Genomic DNA, 21,453 nt, shown 5'->3' with positions numbered 1-21,453 from the left:
GCGGCGATTCCCGGAGCTCATTGCACTGTGTGTATGCTGAGGCGGTATATAGAGCTGCATCTATCTAGCTACATATACATGGGCTTCGTCAATTATCCCAATGTGATGTAATCTTCAGAGATGCTGCCCATACCAAGATGGCAGCCGGTCTTGTCTAGCCCGCAGTGGGCCGCCTCCATGGTGCTGGTGACGCCATAGAGCCGGTGTCATGGCGCCTTGGTGTGAGGAAGCCTGAGGTAAGGTATAATGTATACTGTGTCAGGTCAGACAGCCTCACTGTTCCTCTCATAGACACCACTGGGGTCTCAGAGACACAAGGCAGCGGTTTAACATGAAAACATTTGTATTGGTCAACAATCCCCAAATCTCATTGTTCTGGGTCATTGCAGGCGACACCTTCACTCACTGGGAGGGCCCTCACTCACTGGGGGGGAAGCTCACTCACTGGGGAAGCCCTCACTCACTAGGGGTGGGCTCACTCACTGGGAGAGCCCTCACTCAATGGGGGGGCCTCACTCACTGGGGAAACCCTCACTCACTAGGGGGGGCTCACTCATTGGGGGAGCCCTCACTCAATGGGGGGTCACTCACGGGGGGCTCACTCACTAGGGGGGAGCCCTCACTCAATGGGGGGGGCCTCACTAGGGGGGAGCCCTCACTCAATGGGGGGGGCCTCACTAGGGGGGAGCTCACTCAATGGGGGGGCTCACTCACTGGGGGGGCCCTCACTCACGAGGGTGGCCTTCACTCACTGGGGGGGGGGGCAGAGTCACTGATTTGGGAGGGGGGAGGCAGTCCTATTCCTTATGCGTACAGTAGGTCTCAGTCCCAGCTTCAGTGGCTCTCGTAGACTTCCATATGATCTTAGAGTTTGGAGCCAGGCTTGTTGCATGTACGTGTTCTTCCTCGGTGAGCTCCCCTGTGCCTGTCTCTGGGGCCGTATGCTGCGGTGGATGAGTGGAGTTTGAAAACGTTCTCTCACTTTCCGGATTCTGTTTTGTTATATTCAGGGGGATTAAAAACTGGGAACTGCTTGGGGGGATCGACACAAGGTATCTCCGTAACATGAAGGTTCTGTGGTCTCACAGTGGAGAGGAGAATGGGTGTGTGTGTGTGGGGAGGCCACGTGGTCCTTATCTGCTGTCAGTTTCTATGAACTCGGGTGGCTCTCAGGAGTTGGGTTACCCAAGTTCTGTGTCTGTATGGGTCTTGACCCCTTGCAGACACAAGAACACCCTCCTGTCTCTGTAAGTTCTCCCCACTTACCTCTTAGATTGTAAGCTCTTCAGGGCATGGGCTCCCTTTCCTGTTTTAAACCTAAAGCGCTTATTCCCATTGTGTTATATTGTGTTGCGTGTATCTAGATGGCGCTATATAAATACCGATATACCTACATAAGGGGTTGACTGTGACCCTGAGCGTCCTATGTGTGTCTTGCAGAGCATTCAGCCGCACGAGAGTTGGAGGGAGGTCCCTGCAGAGCCGAAGCTCATCACTCTGCAGAATGGATGAGCAGAGCATAGGTGCCGCGCTGCAGACGTACAGAGCTCAGCTGGAGCAGGTGGAGTTGACCCTCCGGGCCGGACCTGACCCCTCACAGCAGGCAGATCTCGCCCAACTCCAGGGCGACCTGCAGCAGCTCATAGAACTGACCGAGTCCAGCCTGCTGTCCATGCAGAAGAGCAAACTTCTGTCAGCCCTGGACAAACCTTCAGCTTCATCACACCAGGATGAAGAATACGTGGCCTTTACGACGGCCATCGGTGAGATGAGCGAGGAACCCCAGCCTTCAGGTGCCAACGGGGAGACGGCTGAGGGTCCGGATGGATCAGAGGAGGAGCAGGAGGGGGATGCAGATGAGACCAGTGGGGTGAAGGTCAAAGCCCCCTACTACAGCACCTGGGGGACCCTGGAGTATCACAACGCTATGATCGTGGGGTCAGAGCAGACGGAGAGTGGGGGGCCCGGGGTCCGCGTACTCTACCTCTATCCCACTCATAAGGCCATGAAACCGTGTCCCTACTTCCTGGATGGAAAGTGTCGCTTCCTGGAGAGCTGCAGGTGAGGGAGAGAGGATCTGCACTATCCATCTGATGAAAGGATATCTACGCTTACCCCTTTATGCGGAAGCAGGGGATGCAGGGAGTTGTAGTTCTGCCTCCAAGACAATGCAGTGACATTGGAGAGAGCAGGACAGCAAGTCCCAGAATTCACTGAGCTCACAGAATTTGATAGGCCCCATACTTCACAAGCTCTGTGTTCATACCAGCTCCAACATCGTGAGGATACATTTAGCCATCTGCGTTAATGTTGGACACCAGTGCCTTAAGTGTTACATTCACACGACGTTGGCGTTCTCTTTTGATGCGTACTGCAGTGATTCCTGGCCCCGTATTGGTTCTAGTTTAATGGGTTGTGTCTGAGCAGCAGCCAGATTCAGGGACTTGTCCAAGGTGACACACGGCTGTCATTTAGGGGGTTATTCACTGAACAGCGACACTGTCACTAACAGCCACTTGAGCACTAATGGCAGTCATCGTTTGTTAAACACCCACTTGGAGTCACATCCAATTTTCCTTCTCCAAAGGACAGCGTCTTGCCTGTCTAAATCTCATTCTCGGCTCTCTTTTGCAGCCCAGAGCTGCTCATAGATCTGATGCCCCCCCACATGAATGTATGAGTGCAGCGTTCATTTAGATTGCAAGCCCTTTGAGACAGGGATACTCTAATTCCCATTGCTTAACCTTGCTTTATGCACTTGTGAAACATTGTATATTATCCCCCTGTACTGACTGTGTACTCTAATTCTAGAAAGCGCTGTGCACGTTGGTGGCGCTATATAAATCTATACCTACGGTTGGCAGCCACGAGTTGAGACACCCCTCCCTGTTTCCCCCCCCCCCCCCAGGTTCTCGCACGGACAGGTGGTGTCCGTGGATGAGCTCCAGCCCTTCGCTGAGCCAGATCTCAGCACCCTGGGGCTGGAGTCTCCCTGCCTGGCCAGACACAGCGACGGCATCTGGTACACCGCGCGCATTATAGGTGAGACCTTGGGCACTTGACCGCTGTCAGTTAGAGGGACTTTGAGGCCAACTGCGGGACTTCAGGAGGAATGTATCTGGGACACCCGTAGCCCTTCCACTACGAGCGGTGGAGGGGCTGTATAGCATGTTATAGGCGTGTATAGCTTGCCCTCTCTATCTGGGATTATTCATTAAACTGCAATAGTGCCGATCGGGGGGCATTGATGTCAATGAGAGTTTCCATGTGATTATTATTATCCTTTACTGGGCGGCGGAAGTGGCATTGGGATTGGCGATGGGTATGTTCCAGTCTCCCCGGGGGACAGTGTGAGTGTCAGAAGTGAGGAAGCCAGACGGCAAAGTGGTCAAGAAATTGAGAGGTTGGTCCAGGGGGACGAGAGATGACAGCGACACGGAGAGAAAGGGGGGGAAAGAGACAGCGGGGACTTCGGAGGATGAGAGGGAGGGGAAGGGGGGTATGATGTGATATGTGCCGTGTGGTGTATGCCATCTCCTCCGCCCTGTCTGGGGGTGTGGATATGGGAGAGACCACCATAGGAGAGGCGGGGTCTGAGGGGGGAGCCAGGCAGCGCTGGTGAGAAGGAGACTTTGGGGTAGGGTGTGGGATGTGAAAGGATTGGTATGTGGGTAGGGCCAGGATTATTGGGATATGTCACTTCAGTGTAGGAGTAATAGGAGGGAAAGGAAGAGCTCTCTCTCTCTCTCTGTCTCTCTCTCTGTGTGTGTGTGTGTCTCTCTCTCTGTGTGTGTGTGTCTCTCTCTCACCGCTTCTATGTTACTTTCTTTACCGTCTCTCTCCCTCTCACCCGTCTCTCTCCCTGTCTCTCTCTTTCTCTCTGTCACACTCCACCTGTCTCTCTCTCTCTCTATCTTTCTCTCTCACTCCGCCTGTCTCTTTCTCTCACTCCGCCTGTCTTTCTCTCACTCCGCCTGTCTGTTTCTCTCACACCGCCTGTCTCTTTCTCTCACTCCGCCTGTCTCTTTCTCTCACTCCGCCTGTCTCTTTCTCTCACTCCGCCTGTCTCTTTCTCTCACTCCGCCTCTCTCTCTCACTCCGCCTGTCTCTCTCTCACTCCGCCTGTGTCTCTCTCTCACTCCGCCTGTCTCTCTCTCTCTCACTTTGCCTGTCTCTCACTCCGCCTGTCTCTCTCTCTCACTCCGCCTGTCTCTCTCTCTCACTCCGCCTGTCTCTCTCTCTCACTCCGCCTGTCTCTCTCTCTCACTCCGCCTGTCTCTCTCTCTCACTCCGCCTGTCTCTCTCTCTCACTCTGCCTGTCTCTCTCTCTCACTCCGCCTGTCTCTCTCTCTCACTCCGCCTGTCTCTCTCTCTCTCACTCCGCCTGTCTCTCTCACCCCCGCCTGTCTCTCTCTCAGACATAGACAGTGGCTTTTACACGGTGAAGTTTGATTCTCAGCTGCTGAAGGACTCCGTGCTAGAGGCTGACGCCCTCCTCCCCCCCCTGCGAGGCAGCGACAGCTCTTCCTCCTCCGATGAGGATGAGGAGGGAGGAGCAGAGGATTCTGGGTATGCTAAAGGTAGGACGACAGTAGTGCCCCACATTAACCGCTCCCCTCCCCTTTTGGACTCCTTGTGTGACTCCCCCCGCCCTCTCTCTGTTGCAGTACTCGGGGTTGAGGAGGCGAGTGGAGACACCCCTTGCAGTTCTGCATTCGCTGGGTGGGAGGCGCACACTCGCGGGATCGGATCCAAGCTCCTCGTGCGCATGGGCTACGAGTTCGGGAAAGGTGAGTGAATCCGGTGTGAGGGGAGGAGGGTGGCTGAACTATACCTACATCCCTCACTGCTCATGCCCCTACAATACCTGCCACACCTACATCACTCACACTCACTCTTATGCAATCCCTGCCATACCTACATCACTCACACTCACTCCCGTGCAATCCCTGCCATACCTACATCACTCACACTCGCTCTCCTAAACTATCTGCCACACTTGCATCACTCACACTCACTCCCGTACAATACCTCCCATACCTACATCACTCACACTCGCTCTCCTAAACTATCTGCCACACTTGCATCACTCGCACTCACTCCCATACAATACCTGCCATACCTACATCACTCGCTCTCCTAAACTATCTGCCACACTTGCATCACTCACACTCACTGCTCACTCCCCTAAACTACCTGCCACACTTACTTTACTCACTGCTCATACTCACTCCCTACACCTACACCACTCATACTCACTGCTCTCACTTCACATCAATACGCAGCTATATTAACAGCACTTAAACTCGCTTGTTCTGCATTGCCCTTTACCTCTCACTCCCGAGCGCACTCACACTCAAAGGCCCCCTGCTCTGCTGTTTCTTTTTCCTCTGCCCTCATAATCCCCATCCGGGGGCGTGTCGTTACCCTTCTCAGGGCTGGGGCGAAACGCGGAGGGGCGCGTGGAACCCATTGTGGCCGTCGTGCTGCCCAAGGGCAAATCCCTGGACCAGTGCGCGGAGATCCAGCGGAGGAAGCGCGGGGGGAGGCAGGACCCCTCCTCCAAACCCAGGAGACGGCGGGTGAAGCCGGCCGGGCAGGGGCGCGTCGCCAAGACCCGCCCCAACGTGTTCGACTTCCTTAACGAGAAGCTGGAGGGCCGGTTGCCCGGGGGTCAGCCGGGAGGAGCCCAGGGCAGCACGGATAGGCGAGGGAAGGACCTGTACCACGCCAGCCAAGGCAGCAAGCGGGCACTGAGCGTGCGGTTGGCACAGGCCTCGGAGAAGGTCCAGCAGAAGCAACGGGAGATGGGCCGGCTGACGGAAGCCCTGGCGCGGAACGTGGGGCGGTGAGAGAGGCCGGGGGCGCGGTGGGTCGGTGAGAGGCCGGGGGCGCGGTGGGTCGGGCCCCAGCCAAGCGCTGCCGATCCATTTCCAGTGTCGCTGTCCTGGAAGTGTGTGTTCTTAGTAATGAAGGTTCCTTGGAATACACAGGGAAACATTACTGGACTCCCACTTTAGATTGCTTGAAAGGTTGTGATGGGGAGGGGGAGACTCCGTGGGTTACGGGTTCCTTCTGTCTGTCGCCCTGCGATGGGAGGGACCGGCTCTGTGGGCCACCGGCCCGCCTGTCACTTTTTAAAAGCTCCCCAGGGAAGCGTGCACATGGGTTACCCTCTTCACGGGGGGGGGGGGGGGGGGAGGGGGAGTGATGTTGCTCTCTCGGGGGGAGGGGTGAGCGGTTTTTGTTTGTGTGTGTGTGTGTGTGTGGGGGGGGGGTGACCCTCTCCTGGGGGGCATGCGGTGTGGGGGGAGGGGTGTGACACTCCCGGGGGGCATGCGGTGTGTGACCCTCTCCCGGGGGGCATGCGGTGTGTGTCTCGTGTGTGTGTGTGTGGAGGGTTGTGACCCTCTCCGGGGGGCATGCGGTGTGTGACACTCTCCCTGGGGGCATGCGTTGTGTGTCTCGTGTGTGTGTGTGTGGAGGGTTGTGACCCTCTCCGGGGGGCATGCGGTGTGTGACCCTCTCCCGGGGGGCATGCGGTGTGTGACACTCTCCCTGGGGGCATGCGTTGTGTGTCTCGTGTGTGTGTGTGTGGAGGGTTGTGACCCTCTCCGGGGGGCATGCGTTGTGTGACCCTCTCCCGGGGGGCATGCGTTGTGTGTCTCGTATGTGTGTGTGGAGGGTTGTGACCCTCTCCGGGGGGCATGCGGTGTGTGACACTCTCCCTGGGGGCATGCGTTGTGTGACCCTCTCCCGGGGGGTATGCGGTGTGTGACCCTCTCCCGGGGGGCATGCGGTGTGTGACCCTCTCCCTGGGGGCATGCGTTGTGTGACCCTCTCCCGGGGGGCATGCGGTGTGTGACCCTCTCCCGGGGGGCATGCGGTGTGTGACCCTCTCCCGGGGGGCATGCGGTGTGTGACCCTCTCCCGGGGGGCATGCGGTGTGTGACCCTCTCCCGGGGGGCATGCGGTGTGTGACACTCTCCCTGGGGGCATGCGGTGTGTGACACTCTCCCTGGGGGCATGCGGTGTGTGACACTCTCCCTGGGGGCATGCGGTGTGTGACACTCTCCCTGGGGGCATGCGGTGTGTGACCCTCTCCCTGGGGGCATGCGGTGTGTGACACTCTCCCTGGGGGCATGCGGTGTGTGACCCTCTCCCGGGGGGCATGCGGTGTGTGACACTCTCCCTGGGGGCATGCGGTGTGTGACACTCTCCCTGGGGGCATGCGGTGTGTGACCCTCTCCCGGGGGGCATGCGGTGTGTGACCCTCTCCCGGGGGGCATGCGGTGTGTGACACTCTCCCTGGGGGCATGCGGTGTGTGACACTCTCCCTGGGGGCATGCGGTGTGTGACCCTCTCCCGGGGGGCATGCGGTGTGTGACACTCTCCCGGGGGGCATGCGGTGTGTGACACTCTCCCTGGGGGCATGCGGTGTGTGACCCTCTCCCGGGGGGCATGCGGTGTGTGACACTCTCCCTGGGGGCATGCGGTGTGTGACCCTCTCCCGGGGGGCATGCGGTGTGTGACACTCTCCCTGGGGGCATGCGGTGTGTGACCCTCTTGCTCCCCTTCCCTTGCAGGGAGAGCGTGGTGAGTGCACAGCTGGAGTTGCGCTTGTCCTGCGCACGCACGGAGCTCGCGACGCTGCAGCAGGACGAGCTGAGTCTGCAGAGAGAGCGGAAGAAAGCCGACACTCACAAGAAGATGACTGAATTCTGAGGCCTGGCGCTGTGGGACTATGTATAGTACTGCTGGGCCTCCGTGTATGGAACTGTGTGCAGTGTGTACACCTCTGTATAGAGCTGTATGTGTTTTGATGTACCTCTGTATGGAGTCGTTTGGGGGCAGGTGGCTGTACACCTCTGTATAGAGCAGTTTGGGTTGGGTACCTCTGTATAAGGTGTGTTCATCTCTGTATAAAGCCGCATCGGTTTGGTACATCTTTATAGTGCTGCATTTGGCTTTATACCCGTATTGAGCTATATGGGTTGAGTACCTTTATACAGCTATATTTGTACACCTATGTATGATGGGCCTATGTACAGTATAGGAGTGTACACTTCTGTATAGAGCTATGTGGGTTGGGTATCTCCGTATAGAGCTCTATGGGATCAGTACCTCTTTCTAAAGCTGTATGGGGGTGGTGTACCCTTGTATAGAGGGGTACCTCTGTATAGAGCTATATGGGGGTGTACCTTTGTATAGGGGAATACCTTTGTATAGAGATGTGGGGGGGGGTGTACCTTTGTATAGAGATGTATGGGGGGTGTACCTTTGTATAGGGGAGTACCTTTTGTATAGAGATGTGCGGGGGTGTGCCTCTGTATGGGGGTGTACCTTTGTATAGGGATTTACCTTTGTATAGAGATGTGGGGGGGGTGTACCTCTGTATGGGGGTGTACCTTTGTATAGAGATGTGGGGGGGGGTGTACCTCTGTATGGGGGTGTACCTTTTTGTATAGAGATGTTTCATTCATGTTCCTTCACCCTGGACTGTGTAATATTTTTCTCTGGTGAGAAATAAACCCCTTTTTTTTATTACCCATCGCTCGGTCCTCCCAGGGGGTTACCCCGCAGCACACGCATGTATCCTGTGAGCAGGGAGACATACATGAAGTGCTGACTGTGTGATTCATCCCTCCCCCCTCCCCTCCTGCGTGGTGAAGATGGGGGGAGCGCTGCACCTCACCACAGCCAGCTTCCTGTAAGGGTGCAGACGCCCTGCACCTTCTGCACTCACCCTGTGATCGCTCACTGGCACCCCTTGCACTCACCCTGTGAGCGCTCACTGGCACCACCTGCACTCACCCTGTGATCACTCACTGACACCACCTGCACTCACCCTGTGATCGCTCATTGGCTGCTCCTGCACTCACCCTGTGATCGCTCACTGACACCCCCTGCACTCACCCTGTGATCGCTCACTGACACCCCCTGCACTCACCCTGTGAGCGCTCACTGACACCCCCTGCACTCACCCTGTGAGCGCTCACTGACACCCCCTGCACTCACCCTGTGAGCGCTCACTGGCACCACCTGCACTCACCCTGTGATCGCTCACTGGCGCCTCCTGCACTCACCCTGTGATCGCTCACTGGCGGCTCCTGCACTCGCCCTGTGAGTGCTCACTGACACCACCTGCACTCACCCTGTGAGCGCTCACTGTCTGCTCCTGCACTCACCCTGTGAGCGCTCACTGTCGGCTCCTGCACTCACCCTGGGTCAGAGCCCACCCCTCCTCACAGACGAGCTCGCTGGCGCCTGACATGCCGACGCGTTGATGACCGCTCTGAAGGTGAGTGTAAAGCGTCAGGAAGTGGGCAGCATATGACCCTCAAACCAAGACATGTGAGGTCACTGTGGCTCTGAGCCACGCGTCGGTGTCACACACCGGCCACGACCCTGATTTCCTGTGTCACCACATCTCAGTGTTTGGGGTCCTGGGAATCTGAATGAAGCGCCCGGCGCTCCCAGCTGCACAGTACATTTCCCAGTCCCTGCCCCGCAGAGCTTACAATCTGTTTTGGTGCCTGAGGCACAGGGAGATAGTGACTTGCCCAAGGTCACAAGGAACCGACACCGGGATTTGAACCCGGCTCCGCTGCTCCACACTCTGTGCCATTATCAGTCAGTGCCTTTGTCAGGTATACCCTCGGGCAGTGAGGGGGTTAAGGGTCCAACGTATATTTGGTAGGGAGCGTTACTGGGGGACCCCCCGCAGTGCTAGGGGAATAATGATACACTGCTGGTCCTGGCCTCCTCTCGCCGCAGGGGCTGCTCTGCCCCCCCCCTTCGTCTCTTACCCCAGGGGCTGCTCTGCCCCCCCCCTTCGTCTCTTACCCATGGGGCTGCTCTACGCCCCTTTTGTCTCTTACCCTAGGGGCTGCTCTGCCCCCCCTTCGTCTCTTACCCCAGGGGCTGCTCTGCCCCCCCTTCGTCTCTTACCCTAGGACTGCTCTGCCACCCCTTCGTCTCTTACCCCAGGGGCTGCTCTGCCCCCCCTTCGTCTCTTACCCCAGCGGCTGCTCTATCCCCCCCCTTCGTCTCTTACCCCAGGGGCTGCTCTGTCCCCCCTTCGTCTCTTACTCCAGGGGCTGTTCTGTCCCCCATTCCTCTCTTACCCCAGGGGCTGCTCTGCCCTCCCTTCGTCTCTGATCCCAGGGGCTGCTCTATCCTCCCCCTTTCTCTTACCCCAGGGGCTGCTCTGCCCTCCCTTCGTCTCTGATCCCAGGGGCAGCTCTATCCCCCCCCCTTCCTCTTAACCCATGGGACTGCTCTGCCCCCCCCTTCCTCTCTTACCCCAGGGGCTTCTCTGCTCCCCCCCCCTTCCTCTTACTCTAGGGGCTGCTCTGCCCCATCTTCCTCTTATCCCATGGGCTGCCCTCCTCTCTCACCCCATGGGCTAATCTGCCTTCTCTACGTCTCTCACCCAAGGAGCTGCCCTCCCCAGCCCTCTCTATTTCCCCTCGCAGCCTCATGTCCTCTGTGACATGATTTTCGCCTCCTCAAACTTATTGCAATTGCACTGTTAACCTCTTCCTTGCTGGCGTCTTACAAAAACCCGAACCCCATCATATGGGGAGAGCCCATTACTAACCCCACAAACGGGAAGGGTTAATATGTCACTGTCACTCTGGTAGAGGTTAAGGGGACATGAAACCCTCCAGTAGAGGACTTCCAAATCCATCGGCTGAGACAAATTGTAGCGTTTCCTCTTGACGACCAATCCACAGATAATAGCACAGGACTTGGTCCTCTGCAGACTGGATTTTGCAAACTCTCTGCTGATGGGTCTCCAACAACATGATATCAAAGACCTGCAGTTTGTGCAGAACGCCACACCCCGTCTTCTAGCCGGCGAGGAGAGACCACATCTCATCAGTATTACAAGCTCTGCACTGGCTCCCGGTGGGGCAAAGGCTTCATTTTAACATCTTATCTTGAAGGCTATCCATGGACTAGGCAGTTTGTGCGCGGGAGGGCCTAATCAGCACCACCCCCACTCAGGCCCTTAGATCTTCCATCGCCCCTCATCCGGTTGCGCCTCGGTTTAACGTCAATTTAAGCTGGAGCGAGGCTTTTTCAAGAACTGCCCCAAGACTGGAGTAAGCTCCTTGCTGCTTTTAGAAATCACGCAGCTTTATTTTAATTCAGAAAGGAATTAAAAAACCTTACTTATTAAACAAATCATCCCGGCCCTAATACCCTGGCAGCCATCTTTCCTGCTCCCATTCTTGTTCCCCGCCCTTTGTTGGGCTTCCTCGTCGCTCCCCTCTATGTTTTTCGGCAGGTCCCAGTTGTAGGTCGGGGATGGGCGTCCCCTCGCCGAGTTCCAAAGTAAAGATGAATCGGAGCATTAGGGGTTTTCGACGTGTAAAATGTAATTGTGCCAAATAGAAACCATGTTTCGGCCTGCAGTTGGCCTTTATCAAGTGAAAGTGGCATCACTTATCTCAGCTACAGGCCGAAACGTTGTTTCCATTTGGCACAATACATTTTGCACGTAGAAAACCCGTAATGCTCCGATTCATCTCCTTTACTTTGGAGTCACTCTGGATTATGGGCAGGCTGTCCGCGGAAACAGAAGCACCGGTATTAGTATCCCACATTTTTATTTTATTTGGGTGTGCAGCATTCGCTCTTATTTTTTTCTTCAACGTCCCCAAGTTCCTACACACGCTGTAGTGCCGAGTTTCGCGTTAGAAATAAAGGCACCTTCTCGCCTCTGTCGGTTTCCTCTGCAGCTGCTCTGCATCTGTGGGCGAAAAACCGCAGTCTGGGTGCACGTCTCTGCTGCATCTCATCAGCACAGGAAGCGCGCCCCCTGAGCACAGCGTCTGCAACCTCCAGGGTGCTGCACAGGCTGCGCGAACAGCCCTGAAGTTCAGTTTTAGTGTAAAAGGTGCCAACTGAGCATGCTCTAGTGTTGCATAGTTACATATTAGTGTTATATAGTTACATAGTAGTGTTATATAGTTACATAGTAGATGAAGTTGAAAAAAGACATACGTCCATCAAGCCTATGCTAAATGTAGACGACAGATACTTTATCCTATATCCGTACTTACAGTATATTGATCCAGAGGAAGCAAACACAAACCCCCAGTGACACATCATCTGATGATATCTCATAAGGGGAGAAATAAATTCCTTCCTGACTCCAAATATTGGCAATCAGATTACTCTCGGAATCAACATCCTTCCAGTGTTTACTTATTTGGTATATTCCTGTATACCTTCCCTTTCTAAAAAGATGTCAACCTTTTTTTTGAAGAAATCTATTGTATCTGCCATCCCAGTCTCCATGGGTAATGAATCCCACACTGTAACTGCCCTTACTGTAAAGAACCCTTTCCTTTTGTTGCTGGTGAAATCTCCTTTCCTCCAACCTAAAGGGATGCCCCCGAGTCCTTTGTACTGCCCCTTGGGATGAATAGTTCTTTTGAAAGCTCCTTGTATTGTCCCCCGAATATACTTGTATAGGGATACCCCCATGTCGTTCACCACCTGATGAAGCACAAGGGTGTGCGAAACGCGTTGTGGTAGAGCCCCTGGTGTTGCCCATGCACCTTGCCTGTGTATATTGCCAGTTGTGCTACGCTGCCGATTGCCGGTTCAACATTACGAGCTTAGGAGACGCGGCACAACGCAAACCCGGAAGTGGCTCAAATACATTGAGAGTCGGCTGTTCCCGGCGCGCGGGGCCAAACTTTTCGAACACAGGGCCGTCTCCAAGTCATACACCTATCCGGCGGGGCAGCATGGACATACATTTCTAAGACATCCACTGGACTACTGATACTTTATATGTAAGCTACTACGTGCATTTTATTGTTCTGTATACTATACATATCTTTTTTACCCTTGGTGTGCTTTGTTCCTCTTCCTTTGTACTGCCCTTGGGATGAATAGTTCTCTTTTGAAAGCTCCTTGTACTGTCCCCGGATATATGTGTATATAGTTATCATGTTATTGTGGCAGGCTGCATTTATAGTGCGACACAGGAGTGATGTGTGTGTCACACCCGGTGCTTTTTCTTTCTGTGCACAGCTGTTTAGTAGAAGCTGCCCCTATGCCTCCAGGTCTTGTGCAGAGCGTCGCTGCAGGACACATGATCCCACTGTTCTGCGCTGTGCTGGTGCTCCTGCTGCTGCTCTCCAGCCTTTGCACGCTCTGCAGGAGACGGTGAGTCTGAGTAGAGCTGCGCTCTGCGTGTGCTCTGCACGTGATGGGTATTTTGCCCTGTGTGCCCCTCTGGGTGAGAAGGGATTAAAAGGTCAGCAGCCATCCTGTTCTATCCCGTCTTCACCACTGCAGCCTCCCACTTCCAGCACAGCCAACTGCAGAGAGTGGTACTCTGTGTTTGAGACAGCTGAGGAGTGGTCAATGTGTGAGACAGCTGAGGAGTGGTCAGTGTGTGTGAGGCAGCTTAGGAGTGGTCAGTGTGTGTGAGACAGCTTAGGAGTGGTCAGTGTGTGAGACAGCTTAGGAGTGGTCAGTGTGTGCGAGACAGCTTAGGAGTGGTCAGTGTGTGTGAGACAGCTTAGGAGTGGTCAATGTGTGTGAGACCGCTGAGGAGTGGTCAGTGTGTGTGAGACAGCTTAGGAGTGGTCAGTGTGTGTGAGACAGCTTAGGAGTGGTCAGTGTATGTGAGACAGCTGAGGAGTGGTCAGTGTGTGTGAGACAGCTGAGGAGTGGTCAGTGTGTGTGACAGCTAAGGAGTGGTCAATGTGTGTGAGACAGCTGAGGAGTGGTCGGTGTGTGTGTGTGAGACAGCTGATTAGTGGTCTGTGTGTGAGACAGCTGAGAAGTGGTCAGTGTGTGTGACAGCTGCGGAGTGGTCTGTGTGTGTGTGAGACAGCTGATTAGTGGTCAGTGTGTGTGAGACAGCTGAGGAGTGGTCTGTGTGTGTGCGACAGCTGAGGAGTGGTCAGTGTGTGTGAGACAGCTGAGGAGTGGTCAATGTGTGTGCGACAGCTGAGGAGTGGTCAGTGCGTGGTGAGACAGCTGAAGGGTGGTCCGTGTGTGAGACAGACACTGGTTCCATGTGTGTGAGACAGCTTGTGAGAGACACTGGTCCGTGCTTGTGAGAGAGCTGAGGACTGGTCAGTGCGTGAGAGAGACACTGGTCAGCGTGTTGGATTTACAGTCTGAGATTTTTCTCTCTTGGTCTCAGGAGAAGGGATTAAAAGGTCAGCAGCCATCCTGTTCTATCCCGTCTTCACCACTGCAGCCTCCCACTTCCAGCACAGCCAACTGCAGAGAGTGGTACTCTCTGTTTGAGACAGCTGAGGAGTGGCCAATGTGTGAGACAGCTGAGGAGTGGTCAGTGTGTGTGAGGCAGCTTAGGAGTGGTCAGTGTGTGTGAGACAGCTTAGGAGTGGTCAGTGTGTGTGAGACAGCTGAGGAGTGGTCAGTGTGTGTGAGACAGCTGAGGAGTGGTCAGTGTGTGTGACAGCTAAGGAGTGGTCAATGTGTGTAAGACAGCTGAGGAGTGGTCGGTGTGTGTGTGAGACAGCTGATTAGTGGTCAATGTGTGTGAGACAGCTGAGGAGTGGTCAGTGTGTGAGACAGCTGAGGAGTGGTCAGTGTGTGTGACAGCTGAGGAGTGGTCTGTGTGTGTGCGACAGCTGAGGAGTGGTCAGTGCGTGTGAGACAGCTGAAGGGTGGTCCGTGTGTGAGACAGACACTGGTTCCATGTGTGTGAGACAGCTTGTGAGAGACACTGGTCCGTGCTTGTGAGAGAGCTGAGGACTGGTCAGTGCGTGAGAGAGACACTGGTCAGCGCGAGCGAGAGAGACACTGGTCAGCGCGTTGGATTTACACTCCGAGATTTTTCTCTCTTGGTCTCAGGAGGAAGAGGAAGCGGAGAAACGTTTGCCCCAGTGGGGTGGCTCTGGTGGACGTGGTACGTTTTTTATTGCCCCTCTCCCGGCCATCTCACAGTCAGAGCACTAATATCTGAGCAGCGCTCTGCTGCAGACATGTCCCTGGCTGTGTGGGTCACAATGCACCCCCTACCCCCATTTTGCAGCCAAGAGCTGCTTAGCACTGCGACTGTGCCAGTGGTCAGAGCGCACCCACAAAGCCGTAGTACTGAGCCTAATTAAAGTGAGTGGGGGAACTGCACGTTAAAGTATAAAGCAGTGTCACCGTGGCTCTGTACATAACAATGTCACACTCTGTGACCCCCAGTACTGTGCCGGCTCAGTGTGCAGATTCTCACCAGAGGGCTCTTGCGCCCTCCGGGGGTGGAAGGCGCTTATGACGGCCCCTTCATAATATGGCTGCCCGGTCTGTGTTCTTTCTTACAGTCTCTGCTCCGCCAGACTCAGCTCCGCTCGCTCAGCAAGTCGGACACCAAACTGCATGAGATCCAGAGGCCCAGGCTGGGAGACTACCGTGAGTCCAGGAGAGGGGTGTGTGTGGATGTGTGTGTACACACACACACAACCCCACTATTTCCACAGTCTATTTGTGCTGTGGCAGGGCCTGAGTCCATCCCCTTATTAGAGCGCCATAATTGGACACCTTGAATAAAACCAGATGAGACTTGTGTATATATTTACTGGGGATTTATGACCCTAAGGCAACATTAACCCAGCAGCCCTTACTCTTAGAGAAAGATCTCTCTTTCTCTCTCTCTCTCTCGCTGCGCTATTGTCCCTTATATTAGTCCCAGTGTCCAATGTGGAGGCCAATCTTAATGCCAGCTCTGCGTTGAAGCTCTTATCTCAAAATGGCGTGTGCGATGCTGGCCTGTTAAGGGAGAAACATTTGTGAGGTGTGTGTGATACACAAAGGATATTGGAAAGTTGCTGGAGAGCAGAGGGCCTCCCGGGTGTCTGTGATCCGGTTACGGTTTAACAGCCCGGCAAGTATCTGGATCTCTCTTGCTGGGGGCCCTCTTCTATCTGATAGACCCGGAGTTGCCCGGGATGTAATCGTTGCCCCCCCCCCCCCCCCCACGGCGCCGGGCAGCAGTGTGTGGTGAGTGGCTTAGCTTAGTGAGGCCCGGTCCCCCCCTGGTGCCGGCCAGCAGAGTGGGGTGAGTGGCTTAGCTTGGTGAGGCCCGGTCCCCCCCTGGTGCCGGCCAGCAGAGTGCGGTGAGTGGCTTAGCTTAGTGAGCCCCGTTCCCCCCCTGGTGCCGGCCAGCAGAGTGGGGTGAGTGGCTTAGCTTGGTGAGGCCCGGTCCCCCCCTGGTGCCGGCCAGCAGAGTGCGGTGAGTGGCTTAGCTTGGTGAGGCCCGGTCCCCCCCTGGTGCTGGCCAGCAGAGTGCGGTGAGTGGCTTAGCTTAGTGAGCCCCGGTCTGCCCCTGGTCCCCCCCTTCCTGCGCCGGCCAGCAGAGTGCGGTGAGTGGCTTGAGGCCCGATTCCCCCCCCCCCCCGGCGCCGGGCAGCAGAGTGCGGTGAGTGGGTTGTGCAGGGGTGAGGGGGGTTGAGGCGTACGGGAGGGAGGGGGGATGGGAGGTGAGGGTAGCGGGTTATGCAGCGCCCCCCCCCCCCCCCCGGTGCCGGGAAGCAGAGTGGTGTGAGTGGGTTAGCTTAGTGAGGCCCGTTCCCCCTCCCCCCCCCTGCGCGGCGCCGCCCTCCTCCTCCAGCGTAGCGGCATCGAATTACGCTGCGGCGTCCCATTGCCATGGTAATGTGACATCGTGGCGCTGAAGGAGGAGCGTGGCATGAAGGCGATGGTACGTTTACAGAGGCCCCTGCACTCTCCCCCAGCAATCAGTGGGGAAGAGAGCGCGGGGCCACTGTATATGTGGGGGACATCCTAGGCCTGGGCCTAGTGGGAAATCTGCCACTGCCTAGAACCACCACATTGTGAAGGATTACTTTATGTATTAAAATAAGGCGGAATGTCACGGTTTGGATCCTCTCGGACACTCCCATAGGGGGCGCTGCTAGGAACGTTAGGTTCCATAGGTTATCAAGTCAGCCCCTAGGTGTTCTACCTGGTAGGCTGTGTATCTGGCACGTGACATCATACTGCACATAACCTGGTGGCAGATAGCTACAAAGTAGTATATATTATACACACTAACCTCCCTCTCTTCCTTCAGACCTCCGACCGGTCAGCATGGACCCCATGTACCCATTGCTTTCCACTGTCCTCCCCACGCGGCACCTCCCCTATGTCCCTCCGGACAGTGACATCACCTACTCCAACCTGACCTACCCCCAGAAGCCTCCCCCCAGCACACTGTACGTGAGTGTGGGGTCTCGGGGGGAGCTGAGGCTCTCGGCGGCGCCCTCTCCTGCGGTCCCAGTGACTGCAGAGTACGCCTGCGTGCGGAAAGTGAAAAAGGGGCCTCGGGAGGAAGAGAAGAACCCCCCGCCTGCCCCTGACCCCTGCACTGTGAGCAACCCGGCGGGAATCAGGGTGAGGACTGCATCTTCATTATGGGAGCTCATGTTTAGGGTCACACACATTCTTGGCTCATGCAGCCTACTAACACCATTCACAAATATCCACTTCAAAAGCGGTGACATCTTTGGGGTTTCTGGGGTCTAAAAGTGAAACACTGATGGTATAGGGTTGACAGGTGTCCAGTATTGAACCGGACTGTCCTGTATTTGGACACACTGTCCGGTAATACTGGACATGTATGTGTATACTGGTATTACATCTCCGGACATAGTGACCTGACTGGCATGGGGGCCAGCGGGATTTCCCTGAGCAGGGCTAGGGGGCTGGGCAGCTTCCTTCAACCTGATTGGCTGCCGCTGGGTAATGCAGCCAATGAGGAAGAGGTGGGGCCAAGGAGAGGAGGAAACAGCATGGAGCGGAGAGAGGGGTTTGTGTGTTTCGGGCGTGTCGCATCTGTAACCATTGTGTCCAGAATTTTTGGAGAAGCCGCCTGGCAACCCTAACGATGGACAGTAAAAAAAACCCCCCAGTGATCCAGACCTAGTTCATTGTAGGCTTTTTACCACTTTTAAAATGGCCGCTGTTTCTCCCCCATGGAATGAAAAAGGTATGTACGTAAACGCCTCTATTCTGATATGTAACGAGCGGAAAGACAGTCGGATAGGCGCTGTTGAACAATTAACACGTTCCATTTAATTGGGTAATTTGTGGGGTGTTGTTGTCCGGCGACATGGGACCGCATCTTTTAGGAAAGGGAAGTGTCAAGCCAGCACCCCATGTTGGAATAGCTGTTTCTTTAGGGTTGTGAAGCTGAGCGAGGTTCGGATGGGGATAATTCTGTGGGGTCACTGGGTTTGTCGCTGTTTCTTGTGCAGGTTGAAGACATGTACTCCAAGGTAAATAAGAAAAAGAGACAGACGGGAACAGTGGGCGCATGGGGGGCCACAGAAGGCTCCCAGGAGCCACCCTACAAAAACACCTTGCACCCTCCCCGGGGGCCCCCGGCTACGCAATCCGAGGAAAACCTATACGAAAGTATCTGCGAGATGAACAGCGGGGTCCCGGAGGCTGACAGCTGGGAGGACGGGATGACCACGGGGTTATAACCCCCCCCCCCCCCGCAACCCACCTCACGTTACACTAAAGTCGGCACACCCTTCTCTGACAGCCCCTGGGAGGGGATAGGTGACCGTCTACAGGACATCACGTCCGGGACCGGGCTCTGATTAACCTGAGATATTAGAACCAATAAAAGTTTTGTTATGGGCTGCCTGGGCATGGCTTCCTCTGTGGGGCGCGTGGGAATTCTGTACTCTGCACGCACGTGGAGACAGAACAAGGGGAGAGTGCAGTGAGAGCGAGAGAGGAGAGGATGAAAGAAAGAGGGGGAAGCGGGAGAGAGGAGGGAAATGTATGTATCGTTGTATTTCTATAGGGCCAAGCGTGTACACAGCACTTTACAAAATTACAATATACGGTAAAATACATTACAAACAAAAGGGGTTAAGTGCGACAGGTGAATGACAACATAAGGCAAAAGGAGACTGTCCCAAAGAGCTTGCAATCTAAGTGGTATGCTGGGCGATAAACGGACACAGTAGGAGTAGAAGTGTATCCGTTGTAGACTGAATTCTCTCTGCTGGCTTTCTAACAATCCCTGTATCACCTGATACATTCTCCTCAATACATATATATCTCCTCTGATCTCTCGTTACACACCTGCTCGCCTCTCCCGCTCAGCCCGAGGATGTCTCAGCTGTACACCTTTTACCTCTGCAGCCCTGTCCCGTCTTAAACCTTTTCTTACCCATCTCTGCCTATGTATGGAACGCTCTTCCACTTTATATTCATCAAGCACCTTCTTCCATTTTTAAATCTCACCTGAGAAACATCTCATTACATTATCTACACCAGTGATTCCCAACATGGGGTACATGAGGTGCCGCTGAGGGGTTTGCCCCAAAAACTCTGTAATGGCAGATACCAGGAATAGTGGGTTCCTGAGCCCATGTGGGGACTGCGCAGTTAGTGACCCCCAAAACTGTACCATAGGTATAGATCTCAATTACAGCAGAAGTTTTGCATCCACAGCAGCAAGGCATTGTGGGGCATGACTTTGGAAGATCCTGCTGTAATTGAGGTCTACACACCCCTATGCTGTCTCCACATACTGAGGGGCAGTTTGGGTCCTTAATAATAATGTTTTGTTCTTGTATAGTGCAGACAGTTCACGCAGCACAGCGCACATAGGAATGTTGCAGGCACAGGTCCCTGCCCCGGGGAGCTTACAATCTATGTTTTTGGTGCCCGAGGCACAGGGAGATAAAGTGACTTGCCCAAGGTCACAAGGAGCCGACACCAGGTTTAGGGTGACCATATATGTACCCAGGAAAAAAATCACGTATGCATGGCCGGTGCCGATAAAAACCAGGACCTCTGGTCACCCTAATCGGACAAGGGGGAGGAGAGATGAGGAAGAGGTGGGGGGGGGGGGAGAGGGTGGAGGGGGGAGAGGCGGAAGAAGGGGGGGAGAGGAGGAAGAGAGAGGAGGAAGAGGGGGGGGGGCAGAAAGGAGGAAGAGGGGGGTGGGAGAGAGGAGGAAGAGGGGGGGGGAGAGAGGAGAAAGTGGGGGGAGGGGAGGAGAGAGGAGGAAGAGGGGGGAGGGGAGGAGAGAGGAGGAAGAGGGGGGAGGAAGAGGGGGGGGGAGAGAGGAGGAAGAGGGGGGGGGAGAGAGGAGGAAGAGGGGGGGAGAGAGGAGGAAGAGGGGGGGGGAGAGAGGAGAAAGTGGGGGGAGAGGAGGAAGAGGGGGGAAGGGGAGGGAGAGAGGAGGAAGATGGGGGGAGAGAGGAGAAAGAGGGGGGAGAGAGGAGAAAGAGGGGGGGAGAGAGGAAGAAGAGGGGGGGAGAGAGGAGGGAGAGGGGAAGAGAGGAAGAGGGGGGGAGAGAGGAGGAAGGGGGGGGAGAGGAGGAAGAGGGGGGGGAGAGGAGGAAGAGGGGGGGAGAGGAGGAAGAGGGGGGGAGAGAGGAGGAAGAGGGGGAGAGGAGGAAGAGAGGAGGGGGAGGAGAGAGAAGGAAGAGGGGGGAGAGGAGAGGAGGGGGGAGAGCTGAGGAGGGGGGGAGAGGAGAGGGGGGGGAGAGGAGAGGGGGGGAGAGGAGAGGGGGGGGGAGAGAGGAGGAAGAGGGGGGGAGAGAGGAGGGGGGAGAGAGGAGGGGGGGAGAGAGGAGGGGGGGGAGAGAGGAGGGGGGGGAGAGAGGAGGGGGGGAGAGAGGAGGAAGAGGGGGGAGAGGGGGGAGAGAGGAGGAAGAGGGGGGGGGGAAGGAGGAAGAGGGGGGGGAGAGAGGAGGAAGAGGGGGGAGAGAGGAGGAAGAGGGGGGGAGAGAGGAGGAAGAGGGGGGAGAGAGGAGGAAGAGGGGGGAGAGAGGAGGAAGAGGGGGGGGAGAGGAGGAAGAGGGGGAGAGAGGAGGAAGAGGGGGGAGAGAGGAGGAAGAGGGGGGGAGAGAGGAGGAAGAGGGGGGGAGAGAGGAGGAAGAGGGGGGGGAGAGAGGAGGAAGAGGGGGGGGGAGAGAGGAGGAAGAGGGGGGGAGAGAGGAGGAAGAGGGGGGGGAGAGAGGAGGAAGAGGGGGGGAGAGAGGAGAGGAGGGGGGGGAGAGAGAGGAGGGAGAGAGGAGAGGAGGGGATAGAGGAGAGTAGGGGGGGGGAGAGGAGAGGAGGGGGGGGAGAGAGGAGAGGAGGGGGGGGGAGAGAGGAGAGGAGGGGGGGAGAGAGGAGAGGAGGGGGGGGGAGAGAGGAGAGGAGGGGGGGAGAGGAGAGGAGGGGGGGGGAGAGAGGAGAGGAGGGGGGGAGAGAGGAGAGGAGGGGGGGGGAGAGAGGAGAGGAGGGGGGGAGAGGAGAGGAGGGGGGGAGGAGAGAGAGGAGGGAGATAGGAGAGGAGGGGATAGAGGAGAGTAGGGGGGGGAGAGAGGAGAGGAGGGGGGGGAGAGAGGAGAGGAGGGGGGGGGGAGAGAGGAGAGGAGGGGGGGGGAGAGAGGAGAGGAGGGGGGGGAGAGAGGAGAGGAGGGGGGGAGAGGAGAGGAGGGG

General features: G+C 56.1%; 2 protein-coding genes across 6 annotated transcripts; both read left to right on the top strand.

The window, feature by feature from the left end:
• Window positions 1-8: 8 nt before the first annotated feature.
• On the top strand, window positions 9-8,547 carry ZGPAT (zinc finger CCCH-type and G-patch domain containing). 2 transcript variants are annotated; one of them, XM_075571685.1, is made up of 7 exons: window positions 18-236; window positions 1,441-2,061; window positions 2,909-3,042; window positions 4,419-4,580; window positions 4,668-4,790; window positions 5,437-5,848; window positions 7,587-8,547. In XM_075571685.1, exons 2-7 carry the CDS (start codon window positions 1,505-1,507, stop codon window positions 7,723-7,725), a joined length of 1,527 nt encoding a protein of 508 aa, XP_075427800.1. In that variant the 5' UTR covers window positions 18-236; window positions 1,441-1,504; the 3' UTR covers window positions 7,726-8,547. The 2 variants fall into 2 exon arrangements, with proteins under 2 accessions (XP_075427799.1, XP_075427800.1); XM_075571684.1 differs by having other exon boundaries at window positions 9-236; window positions 4,419-4,790.
• Window positions 8,548-8,632: 85 nt separating this feature from the next.
• Window positions 8,633-18,642, top strand: LIME1 (Lck interacting transmembrane adaptor 1). 4 transcript variants are annotated; one of them, XM_075571687.1, is made up of 7 exons: window positions 8,633-9,301; window positions 13,057-13,191; window positions 14,183-14,331; window positions 14,860-14,914; window positions 15,321-15,408; window positions 17,069-17,388; window positions 18,252-18,642. In XM_075571687.1, exons 1-7 carry the CDS (start codon window positions 9,287-9,289, stop codon window positions 18,480-18,482), a joined length of 993 nt encoding a protein of 330 aa, XP_075427802.1. In that variant the 5' UTR covers window positions 8,633-9,286; the 3' UTR covers window positions 18,483-18,642. The 4 variants fall into 4 exon arrangements, with proteins under 4 accessions (XP_075427802.1, XP_075427803.1, XP_075427801.1 ...); XM_075571688.1 differs by lacking the exon at window positions 14,183-14,331; XM_075571686.1 differs by lacking the exon at window positions 8,633-9,301 and having other exon boundaries at window positions 11,414-13,191.
• The last annotated feature ends 2,811 nt before the right edge of the window (window positions 18,643-21,453 follow it).

Source organism: Ascaphus truei, chromosome 15 (genome assembly GCF_040206685.1).
Source record: "Ascaphus truei isolate aAscTru1 chromosome 15, aAscTru1.hap1, whole genome shotgun sequence".
NCBI classification, from domain to species: Eukaryota; Metazoa; Chordata; class Amphibia; order Anura; family Ascaphidae; genus Ascaphus; species Ascaphus truei.
Note: the sequence above shows the minus strand (reverse complement) of the source record. Positions and strands in the feature narration are given on the sequence as shown.

Coding starts and splice junctions, on each gene's coding strand:
- ZGPAT (XM_075571684.1), top strand. CDS start 1,505: ATGGATGAGCAGAGCATAGGTGCCGCGCTGCAGACGTACAGAGCTCAG. Junction 2,062..2,908: donor CGCTTCCTGGAGAGCTGCAG/GTGAGGGAGAGA, acceptor CCCCCCCCCCAG/GTTCTCGCACGGACAGGTGG. Junction 5,849..7,586: donor CTGGCGCGGAACGTGGGGCG/GTGAGAGAGGCC, acceptor CTTCCCTTGCAG/GGAGAGCGTGGTGAGTGCAC.
- LIME1 (XM_075571686.1), top strand. CDS start 12,973: ATGTTATTGTGGCAGGCTGCATTTATAGTGCGACACAGGAGTGATGTG. Junction 13,192..14,182: donor TGCACGCTCTGCAGGAGACG/GTGAGTCTGAGT, acceptor TCTTGGTCTCAG/GAGAAGGGATTAAAAGGTCA. Junction 14,915..15,320: donor GGGTGGCTCTGGTGGACGTG/GTACGTTTTTTA, acceptor TCTTTCTTACAG/TCTCTGCTCCGCCAGACTCA.